Raw genomic sequence first — 11,933 nt, forward strand, 5'->3', positions numbered from 1 at the left:
TGCACAGAAACCAGCCAGGCCTAGCGAGCAGTCAGCCAGCACGGTGTCGCCTTCCAGGTGAGCCAAGCCATGGGAAGCTGTTGGCACCGTGTCCTCCTATTCAACACAAGTTGAATTGAAGCCATGGCATACCTTGAGGATAAAGTCAAAGACCTTGAAGCTGATTTCGATAAGAAGTAAAGTTAAAGCAGAGACTGTCCGATATGCTCCCAATAGCCTGAAATACTGGCTCCTGAATATTGAACCCTGTCCTGGATTCAGGCTGTTAGTGAGTCCTTGAACAGGCCTTTGGCCTATAAAGGTAAGCTGGACAATACACAGAAATTGTCTTGATTAATAAGCTTCTTCTGTCCCACATCCTGCTTTTTTGCTCCTGCCTCTAACCACCCATGACTATTTCTCCTTTTACATGTTCTCTATACTTTTCTCCACTATCCAAAGTTCCTTACTGTTCCCACTGATCTGAGGTTGTTTCTTCCCCTCTCTGCTTTCTCCCCACGAGCAATGGAATTACTGAGATCAGAGCAGGGATCTTCTTCCCATTCTCATTCTTCCCACACCTGCAGCCCTGCCCTGCGCTTCACAGTCACATATAGACATGGACCGTTTGTGGTAGCCAGAAGGTAGAAGCTGTTAGGACTTGGGAGGTTTTTGAGAGAGTCACTCTTCTGGTACTTCAACTACCACATGATATTGTTGATACCAAAAGTACCAATACAGTTTCTGGAGATACATTGCTTGGGTGAACATTTTTAAAATAATAGGCAAAAAGCAAATCTCTGGAACTAATGTTTCTATTCGCTAGCATAAGCAACTAACCATGGAATACCCAGTTACCACCTACCACTTGATCTGTGGCAAGTACTGCTGAACCATTATAACAAAAACTACTGAAAACTTCTAGACTGAAGGTTCCATACAGAACATCAGCCCCCAAACCTTAATTTCCAAAATGTTTGGTTAGCCTGTAACATAAGATGGCAAGTTGTGTTTACTCCAGATATTATCACTTCTGTTATCACTAGTACCCATGGGTTTAGTTGGTTTGTCTTGTTTGGGGTTTGCTTTTTTTCATTATTTTTTTTTTTTACAATTTATTCTTCAGTTACCAAAGTGGGGAAAAAATGTGCAGTATATAGTCAAAACTGCCAGGTAGCAAGCTCTTCTTTTAATTTCATCTTCTTCTCTTTTTGATTGGTCTTCTTTTAGTCCTTTGAACATCCATCTCTGCAAATATTTGTTGATATTGTGGATATATATACCTGTGAGATTTTCTTACAATTTTAGCTTTCTAAGGAAGCATGGATTAAGCTATCATACTGTTTATCCTCCTGTCTGTCTACCTGCCTGTCATTTGGTGAACTTGAGCCCTATTGCCAAACACAACTTTATTTGACCCTTTACTGAAAAACTCGGAGAGAAACAAATTCCTCTAAGTTTCATGAAATCCATTGGAAGACGAATGGGAGAGGAAAGATACAAAATGCTTCCCTTTCTGCAGCTGAATTATAAGCTCAACAGTTGTTTTTATCCTGATGGACGACCAGTCACATTGCTTGATGCCAACCCCAACACGTGCTGCCTCTCCTTCAGCCAGACAGATAGGAGACATGGAGCCTGTGCAGCGAGAGATGGAGGAACAGATTGTACACATCTGTAGGAAACCACGTTTCATCGTTTCTGCTGTCCAAGGAACATCTGCCATCTGTTTGGAGGGAAGCCATGGTAATTATAGAAGGGTGCCGGGAGGGCTAAACGGGAAAGGTCTTAAATGTGTAGGAAACCAGGCTACATTAGTTCTGCAGCTCATGGCATGATACAGTAGCTGTCAGTCTTTGTTAGTCCCATCCTGGAAGCAATTCTGAACAATGGCTTTTGTCTGCTCATCAGATTTATGAATCATATGGTTCATTTTTTTAGTCAGGGAAGGACTTTGTGAATAATGTAAGAGGGATTTTATGCCCACAGTTGAGTGCAAGACTTAGAAAAATAACTTACAGGAAAGGAGTTAGTAAGGGGAAGCTCCAACAAGTAACGACAGACAATGACTAGCGTTTTCAGTGAAACAGAAAAGTAGGGTAGGGGGAGATCAGGGAATGACATCCCAGGAAAAGGAAGGTTTTATTCTGATTTTACCATTGCTGAACCTTTTATGTATCTATCCGTCTTCGATGGGTAATGTATTGAATACAGTTTACTGCTGCTGCTTTTCCTGAAAGCAAAAACTTCTGGAAAGCCAAAAACATATAGGATATGTTAACTAGTTGTAAAAATGCTTACTGGAAATAATATGGCTGGACCTAGCATAACTGCAGAATTTGCTTGGAAAGACAGTCTTTGGATAAGTTAGACTAAAGATTTTTGAATACACACAGAATCACGAAATGTTTATATTTCTCTGATTTTAGTTCTAAAATGTTACAAGATGACTTCATCATACAAAAAATAAATATGGCTTACAAAAATGCATCAATGATTTGTTTGAAATGTGTTTAACATTCAGATTGTTCTCATACCTTCAAAATTAGGTATTGTAGAGCACAGAGGTCATCTGTTTTCAAAGCCAGTCTGGCTTGATGCATAGGGTTACTAGAAGCAATTAATTTAGGGTGGCCTCTCCTAGGATGGACCTGAAGAAGAGCTCTTCAATAGCATCTGCATCAATGTCATGAAGAGAGGTGATTAGCTGAAGTATCCAAGCAAACCTGCTTAGGTTTCTGTTGAACATCATTGAGATAAGCTCCATCAAAGCTTGCTGAGCTTCCTGCTGCAGTTTTGTACATAGGGGAGACATTTTAGGACATGACGTCCTGCCAAAACAAAAAGTAAAACAACTAATCTTGAGTAAACATTTTAGTTCTGTACCCTTCATAATTATTGTCTGGCTCTATAGTGCTACTCTCTCTAGAAAAGAACAAGAACTTTCTAAATGTACTTTTTGGAAAAAGAATATATGTGTAGTTCAATAATTTGAATAAACATCTAGCAGCATTGTAAGAACATTGGAATACAGCATTCCCTTACACTAAATTCAGCTTTGAAATTGCAACACGAGGTAACTTTGACATGGAACAGATTGAGAAGCTTTACAGCACTATTTATCCACCAAGTTATTCTGAGACTTTAGTCTGGATAGGTAGAAATACTCCAGCTCTAACCTAAAATGAGTAGACAACATCAGCAAGGTGGAGGTGGTGGTTTGGAGTAGCAGGCAGGCTGGCAGTCCAAAGTCATAGGTTTCCATCTACCCAACCCAATCTTCCTTCTGTTGTTGCCTCTAGACTAAGCTGGGGCCTTGCAGTTCTCCATGCTACCTAGATGCCTTCATACACAGCCTAAAAAGAGCACAAAGGCTCTCTGTGAGATGTAGCATGACCCACAAGAGTAGGAGAGAGAATTATATTCCCTGGTTTTTTACTCCCTTTCCTCAGCCATTTCTGAAGTGGGAAAGGTCTGAAGTGTTGCTCAGAGATCCCTGTAGTCTCTGAAGACTTTTCTGCAGTGGCCCTTGGTGTGCTTCCAACCCACCTCCAGCACCAAATCACACCGTGTCCTGTGCTTGCTTGTCAGAGGGCACCATCATAGCTGTGTTTGATACTGCTGGACTCAGAGTACACACAGAGACAGATAAAACAGCTCGTCTAGTACCTTTGTATTCTGCTCTCCATCTGTATATACTCTAAAGGGGTGAGGGAAAGAGGAAATATCTGAGCCATGCTTTTGCTTAACTTAGTCATTTGGTCCCGAACCATTTTTACGTATCCCATTGATTCTTGACTGAGTAAAATCTGGAACATGCTTTCTGTTTAGATATCATCCATCACTTTCAGTCATACCTGTTTTCTTTGCTGGATCAAGGCTACATCACAGACAATGACAATTTTAAAACACAGCAAGTAAGAAGAGATACTGTCTCTATACAGGGGCATAACATTTGATGCTGTCGTTGAATTTAGTAATTTCAAGTACTAACTATTTTTACCATTTGTGTAGATAGTATGTATGCTTAACAACTTAAATTAGTGCACAGACAGACTGAAGAGCCCCCTTGGCCCAGTCTATGCACTATGCTGATGCACAGGCTTAACTTTAAACACTCAATAAATTAGGATTCAGCAAGTGATGGTGCCTGTTGCCTTACAGAGTCGTGGCCTTGAGCCTTGAATCCCCAAGTGCTGACTTCTGCCTCCCCTGCCTCCCACCTCTTTTTTTGTCCTATCCTCAGGGCCATGTAGCATCTCATACAGTGAGTGACTCCACACCTGCCTGGGATGGGGTCTCAATGGCTTAGACTGGGACATGCAGGATCGTTCAGTTGTGTGGGAGGTTCTGCCTTCCTGCTCTGCAGTAGGGCAAAAACAACCTGGTTGTTTTTTTCAGTCTGTAGCTGGCTGCCCTTTTTCAGCAATTCTCTTTTCCCTAGACATCACTGCCAGAGGAGAAGAAGCTTCCACAAAGCCTGCAAGCAGGCTAGCCAGAAATAAAGGGTTTGGAAAAGTCCCCCAGGAGTACCACTAGCTGCAGGCTGTGAGAAGGGTGCCAAGTGCTGGAGTTTTCATGGAAAGGAAGTTGTCAGGATGTTGTGTATTCAGGATGAAATTCCAATTGGTATATCCCTTCAAATCTGCTCAATTTTCCCATTTGGACTTCTTTTATATGTAATCAAACACTTTTTTAACTTGCAGGTAATGAGAAACTTGTTCTGAGATCTGTTGTAATAATATTCAGTCAAGCGTGTTCCCAGCTGACCTGCAACCCTCTGAGGAGCATCTTTTATAACAAAAGTCCTCTTGCAGCCCCGATGGAGTTACACAGCAGCAATATTTTTCACAGTTCCCATCTCCTCACAGTGCAGTTGCTTTTCAGACAGTTGTCAGAAGCAAGAAGAGCACTTTCACCTCGTGCCGTGCCGTTGATGCCCGGTGGGACAGGACTACCTGCTCCTTCCTCTTCCTCTTACCTGCATCCTAGAGGAGACCTTGCAGCTGGGCCCTTTGCCTGAGCACACGCTGACCTTTCTGAAGGTACTGAGCTAAGGAAGAGCAATATCTTATTTCCTGGATCGTTCCTCACCACTCTCTCCAAGGGTCTGAGTCATTGCTACCTCTGTCTTGAAAGAGAAGGCGGGCTGGGATTATCTTTACAGCCTAGTGTTTCTGCTGCCTAATCATCCCGAGGAAACTATGCTGTAGCATGAGGGCCCACCCCCCGCGCTGCCTGCTACCACCCTTTCTCCAAAGGGATTTTTTGTGACAGTAAGCACAATCTGTATGCCCCAAGAGATTGCATAGGCACAGAGAAAGCCCTGCTGTGCTTGTTTTTCATGTTTCTTGCCCAAACACTGGCCTTGCTGTGCTGCTACAGCCACACTTCTGGGCACCTTCTTGAACTCTAACTCATAACCCAGCTCTGGACTGCTCCATGCCTGGTCCTTTCCCTTTGCCCTGTCCAGTTTCAGTGGTCCTAGAAGGAAATAAACCACACTGAGCAGGAGTACACAAGGTACTCCGTGATCCAGGAAGGATTTAGCATTGTCGTTGCTATCGACTGCCTGAAATCCTCTTGGAACTGAGGCCTGCAAAATATTAAGATTTGGCCAAACATCAAGCCAAAACTAAGAGGCCTGCTGAAAATGTGCTGCATGTATGCAGAAGACATTTTCTGAGCCTGGTGGAAAGTGTTCAAAAAAACGTTAAGAATAACTGTGAAACAACAGCTGTCCAAATTTGTTTGCAGCAAAGCAGGTAGGAGAAGGGCAGTTTGGGCTGTGGAAAAGCCCCAGGCAGCTGCTTCAGCCCAGAGTCACCCACTTGAGAGCCAGGGCTTCTTCCTGAAGCTCTCGGCTGTCTCTGCAGACAGCATGAAGGACTGCTGGGCCTCCAGGGAATCAGCAGTCGGCAGAAGGCACGGATCCAGAGTGTAACACTGCTGCTGCCACTGCTTTCTCCTTCATTAAGTGAAAATTAAATTTTATCCACAGAGATAATAGAAATGTCTGCTCATTAAACTGCGTAAGCCTCTGCAGATGAGGGATTTATCCTCTTCTCATCACACTGGATAAAGCAGCCTGATTTTATTGTGAAAATTTGAGAAAACAACTTGCGCTGAAACGAATTCCACTGGTTTGCTGCTGCAGCACAGGCGCTCAAACCATCTGGTTGACATTACGCACGAAGCATCAGAACCTGAACCCTATTGGAAATAAATACAAAGCCACTACAGCCTTTGAGCGGCCTATAAGCCGTTCACCGCAAGAAATACCGTGGAACAACTGAAGCCTTCAAGCATCCTTTTGGTGTAGCCCCAAGTACAGCACGCCGCTGACAGCACAGCCAGCAGCAGGGATGGCTGTGGAGGGAGTCAGGGACCCGAGCCAGGGCAGGCTGGAGGCAATAAGACTTTCCATTTACTTTAGAAGACTCGGAGCTCAGTTTGAATGAGTCACCGCCTCAGTGGTGCTGACCTGAGCAACCTTCCTTCCTAAAAGAGGCTCAGCTTGGCACCAGAAGCAAAAGGATGCAAGCGCTGGTCCGAGCCTGCTCCCTGACTGCTGTCCCAGGTTTTGCGGGCAGACGTACCCAAAGGATAAATAAATGAACAACCCAAAGCCCTGCGACCTCAGCACTGTGTATTTTTGCCTCATTAATGATGCTCAGATGATGTAGGTTGGTTTATCTTCCCCAGTGCTCTTGCTACAAAGGGGGTCTTTATCACACGAGTGTGACATTCACGACACACACCCAGGTACCATCCCTCCTTCCCTGCACCAGGGATGAGGCTGATGTATTACTTATGAACTGAAAATCAGCCTGAAATGGCACAGTTAACTTCTTACGACTTAATAAAATCTGTTTTAGCTTACAGTGGGTGACCTGCTGCCCACATCTAAGAAACCTAAATAAACTGCTTCAGGAAGAAAATCGTTAACTTGCGGGATGTAGATTTTGAGAACATTTAGCTATATTCATAGAAAAAAGAGTAAAACTAAACATTTGTCTATACATAAATGAAAATGCCAAATGTCCTCCTAGGCACATAACCAGCTGTGTAATTTCCAGGAGAACTTAACAGAATGGAAAAGAATAATTCCTCTGAGATAGGCGTATTCTCTTGCGCTTATGTCCAGGTCCCAAAATTTCCACAATAAATTCTTAATCTTCTGAACTTCTGCTAAGGACGTTCCCAGGGATGCGCTGCCCGGTTCATTGCTAGCTGTTGAAGATTGATTGAGGAGGATTTTTTTCAATAAACTGGGGCCCAAAACCTCTCGCAGGTCAAAATCCATCCTTTCTTGTGCCAGGCCCAGGACAAAAAGAGGGGCCCAGTTCTGCTGTATGAGGACAAACCGATCCTCCCACGGCACATGATAAAAAGAAGGCAAGCTCCTAACAAAAGTTAACGTCTTCAGGAGCACTCCAGAAGCTGTGCTGCACGTGGCTCCTGGCGTTTTCAGGACAACTCTGCTTTCATCCACACAAGCGCAATGGCTTCTTGCTGTGGAGTGGTGAGGTCCATGACACTGCTGGTGCCGTTTGGCCTCATTTTGATGCTCTTCCTTACGGATCTGGTACAGGATGCTCTCGGCATGGCTCGTCTCGCACTGACACCCCCCAGATTTCTCAGCCGGGCTCTCCCCAGCCTTAGAGCCGGCCACGGGCTGCAGGTGCACCCCCCGTGGCAGCAAACAGCAGGCACAGGGCTATGCTCCCACAGCCCAGGAAAGCATTTCTGCCCAACAGCGAGGCTTTGTGCTCTTTTTATACACAGAAGCAATGTGACCCAGTCTGTAATGCTCCCTTGAACTTGTTTGCCCCCGGCCGCTCCTGCCCGCAGCCCAGCCAGGTGGGGCTGCACGCTGCCGGCAGCATCGCGCGGGCTGCCACAACCCCGCAGCAGCACTGGGTTTTCCCCTCCATGCACTCAAAGTGGATGTTTTTATTTTTTTTCTTAAAAGGACCTACCTGAAGATGCTGTGGATGCGTACAATTATTTTTCATCGGGCACTTAGCAGGCTCAGTACTTCACGCTGTAGCTTACAGGATGCGATCCAATGTCAAGGAGCTCACAGATGAAAGCCCCAGGGATGTAAATCTCACGTATACGAATTACTTCATGTTCCTGGAGGTTTGAGAGGGACTTCAGAGAATGTCAGGTGCTGTAGGTCATTGTATAAGATAGCTCCAAACACTGAACGTGCAGACTTCTCCCTGACTTGCCGAGCAATTAAGTATTTTTCATACATGCTGTGGAAATAAAGCTGATGAAGAAAGAGAGCAAAATGGCAATTCATACTCTAGCATGTCTGAGCTTTTCTAGCAAAGGACAAGCTGAACGCTAGCATTGCACAGACTATTCAGTCTACATCAGTGACCATTAAATGGCAGGAACTCAATAAGAAGAAATTCGTCCCTCAAGTTTTTGCTACTTTGCACACTCTTGGCTGCTCTGATATGGGGAGGAGGTACCAAGGTTTTCCACGAAGCGCAATGTTTGTGTATTGCTGCCATCTAGGCTCTTAGTGTGCCTCCCAGGAAAGCAAACATGAAAAGCCACAGCTCCAAGAGCTTGTCCAGCTCTCCATCTGTTCGGTAGCTCTCTTCTGTTGGCCGCTGGTGTCCTATCAAAGAGCTCATTAACTCTTAGCTTAAATGGCATGGCAACAGAGGTCCCCAGGCTGTCCCGTTCTTGTCCTCACTACAAAACTCCAGCCGGGCTGAGGTTTAGTTCAATGAACTCTAGTTGCAGGGTTAATGCAATCTTGGGCTCTGCATGAGTTAAAGATTGGCTAGCAGCTGTACTAGAAACAGGGAATGAGCTTGCTAAAACCATTCTTACACAGAGTTTGTTTGTGAAAAGTTCTCTCCGCTAATTGCCTGTGAATATTGTATTGCGCTGTGTAAGTAATCAAGGTAGGAAAGCAAGCTCTGATAAACCCCATTCCTTCTCTGATTCCAAAGGGAAAAAAAATTGACTCCATTTGAAAAGAGCATCATTTCACAGTTCACCCTCCTTTCATCATCATGGTTCACTTCATCATTTCACAGTTCCTATTAATTGTCCTTATTAAAATTCTACCCCAGATTAAATTAGATCCTTTCCTACTTTTTTTTTTTTCTTCTAAGATCTGCATCAGTTATATTCAGAGCCCTGATATCCAGTAACATGCGGCATTGGATACCTTTTCTATATATCAATTTATCATAGTTGATTTCCTTTGATAGCAGTTAGTTCTAAGAGGCAGAAGCAAACAGGGTCTTTCTAACAGGAATTCCTGGTACATTTTAATAGTTTTATGATTGTTTACCAAAAAAATACAGAGTAAAGGTTACTGCCACAGTACGACTGCTAAAGACACATCTTCAGCTTTTTATATGAGAACAATTACTTAGAGTTTTGAACTACTCCTGGGTTGTAGTTGAAGGCAATTGTAGCGGTCCCACTTCAAAACTGAATTAAATGAAGCATCTGTGTGATCTGATTTTCTCAAATGTAGAGGACCAGCAGATACATTTATCTTGATGCTCATAAATTAGACAACAGTTATTCTCTTATAAACCTTACCAACAGAACAGTCTGGAAGACACATGCACCTAGATTTCAAGCATATACAGTCTTCCTGTAGCAATAATTTCTGATATCAGAAATCCCCATGTTTTTTTGTCTTTTAGCTGTTTCTAGCATGATAGTTTGAGAACAGCTCATGCCAGTGTTATTTTTTCTGTTTTGCATTTATCAATCTGTTTTTCAGACAGTGAGATACACACAATTATGTGCTTCCACCAGATTCTCTCTGCAAACATCAGAATTGCTACTCGGGCACAAGTGCTGCTGTTTGGACAAGAAAAAAAATGTTCCCTAACAACTCCACACACAAAATTGCTGCAGACAGCTTGTGGATATTCACACCATCACTGGGAACTGTCCTGCTCCGAGCCAGGCTGCCTTCTCCACCTGCCCCGTGATGAATGTTGCTTTGCTCATCTCTACTCTGCTGTAGACAGGAGTGAGTTTAATATAGCTCTTCATCTTCGTTGTTTGGGCGGTTCACAGGCAATGCAAGGTTTTTCCTAAAATCCCTGGATTTCTCAGGTTTGTAGTAATTGCCTGCTGAGCCTGGCTTCCCACGGCGAGCAGGCTTTATGCTCTCTGAGCAGCACTGTCAGCAGGAGCTGAGGGATGTTTGTTGCTACTAAATATCCAGGGACTTAATCACATTCTTAAAGATGTTGTTGGGACCAAAAGTATAAGGCATGTAGTGTTTTTGGCCCTTAGCCCCTAGTTTTAATTTGCCTAATAGAATATCTAGAAGGCTGAAGAGACTTTTTCAGATAATACAGGAGCTTAAGGACTACATCGTCTGGTATTTTTACCCTGGCAGCTGCCAAACATGAGTGCTTCAGGAAGAAAGTAAGACATGCACCACACCTCTCAGTACTTTCCTTGCCTTCAGTTTTTTGCAGCTGAACCAGAGTGCTTCTCATGCAGTCTGCCCTTGAATCACAGAATCACAGAATCATCTAGGTTGGAAGAGACCTCCAAGATCACCGAGTCCAACCTCTGACCTAACACTAACAAGTCCTCCACTAAACCGTATCACTAAGGGCTACATCTAAACGTCTTTTAAAGACCTCCAGGGATGGTGACTCAACCACCTCCCTGGGCAGCCCATTCCAATGCCTAACGACCCTTTCAGTAAAGAAGTTCTTCCTAATATCCAACCTAAAGCCACGTGAACATCAGCCTGGGCAGGCAGCAAGCGGCTCTGTGGATGCTGAACGTGAGACAAAACCTGATCAAATGACAGTCACTGGGTTTGGTGTCTTCTTGCTCTTGTACATCTTAAAAAAAAATAATATCGTCATGGCTCTGGCCCTACGCATGCCACAGTGCACTTGCTGCTATTGAGGCATTTCTCCCCAGTTTAAAGGCAAGGTGTTGTTTGAAGCAGCTCACGGAGAAGGGCATGAATCTGGAGACGTGATAGGCCTTAAGCTGTCCAACATAAATCCTTTGCTTTTTGCATGCTAGAAAAATTGGTTAACCTTTATAGGGGCATGCCTGGCAGGGGTGGGGGAGGGAGATTATAAAATACACGAGAAATGACCTCACACCAGACAGTGCCAGACATTTTACTGCAGCTCCCCCAGCAAGGAGACAGAGTTTGTACAGTCACCCTTATCAGCACCGGGGCAGGCACCACCTGTCATTTTAAATATAAGTAGATAGACCGCTTGTTATGGCTCAGCAAATGCAAAATGAGGGAAAGCAAAGTAGAGCATGGGCACAGATTTGAAAAAGCAAAGTTAGGAAGTGCTCCTGGCTGTCAATGCCATCTTCAGAGGGACACTGAAAAGGTGACTTATCCCAGCAGCCCTCTCCCCTGCTGAACAGCAGGCTTGAAAGCTAGAAACAGTGGTAGAGAAAAGCTTTTTTAACACAGTATGGAGCCCACTATCATATTAAACTGAAATCTATCTTATATCATTGAAGATAAATGCCTAGCCCAGTGATTAGCATCGCCATAAACACTACCTATTAGCTAGAAAAGGTGAGAGGGCAGATTAGATATATGGTATAAATATTCAGACTTGTCTTTACACATTTTATTTATCTCATGACAAAATGAACAAGGTTTTAACAAGTAATCTGTGGTCCAACAAAATAAATCCTAAGTACTTTAATTTTATTTTGAAATAAACAAGGTGAGAGTAACTTCTACTGGGGTATAGGACTGATGCATTGAGTTTTCCCTCTGATAAAAGAAAAAAAAAACATGCCCAAACTTCCCAGACTGTTTGCTATAGGATAATTTCTGCATCAATAACTCTTACATGAAATATCTATCTATTAATAGAGAAGGGAAAAAAAAAAAAAGCATCTCTGTCTCAAAACTGGGATTTTCTGATCAGTAGCTCAGGCTACTTAAGCTGATA

At 43.6% G+C, this 11,933-nt stretch overlaps 1 protein-coding gene across 1 annotated transcript; it reads right to left on the reverse strand.

The window, feature by feature from the left end:
• Positions 1-4,452: 4,452 nt before the first annotated feature.
• On the reverse strand, positions 4,453-7,868 carry LOC125180733 (nuclear receptor subfamily 0 group B member 2-like). The gene is made up of 2 exons (XM_066995506.1): positions 7,764-7,868; positions 4,453-7,699 (listed from the first exon to the last, which is right to left on the reverse strand). The coding sequence occupies exons 1-2, from the start codon at positions 7,866-7,868 to the stop codon at positions 7,028-7,030; spliced, it is 777 nt and encodes a 258-aa protein (XP_066851607.1). The 3' UTR covers positions 4,453-7,027.
• Positions 7,869-11,933: the final 4,065 nt, after the last annotated feature.

The sequence above is a fragment of the Anser cygnoides genome, chromosome 3, assembly GCF_040182565.1.
Source record: "Anser cygnoides isolate HZ-2024a breed goose chromosome 3, Taihu_goose_T2T_genome, whole genome shotgun sequence".
Lineage (NCBI taxonomy): Eukaryota > Metazoa > Chordata > Aves > Anseriformes > Anatidae > Anser > Anser cygnoides.

Bases quoted from the DNA above. Each gene is read 5' to 3' on its own strand.
- LOC125180733 (XM_066995506.1), bottom strand. From the start codon at position 7,868: ATGCTGCCGGCAGCGTGCAGCCCCACCTGGCTGGGCTGCGGGCAGGAG. The intron at 7,700-7,763 runs GTATAAAAAGAG...GTGGGAGCATAG, and splicing joins CTGGGTCACATTGCTTCTGT to CCCTGTGCCTGCTGTTTGCT.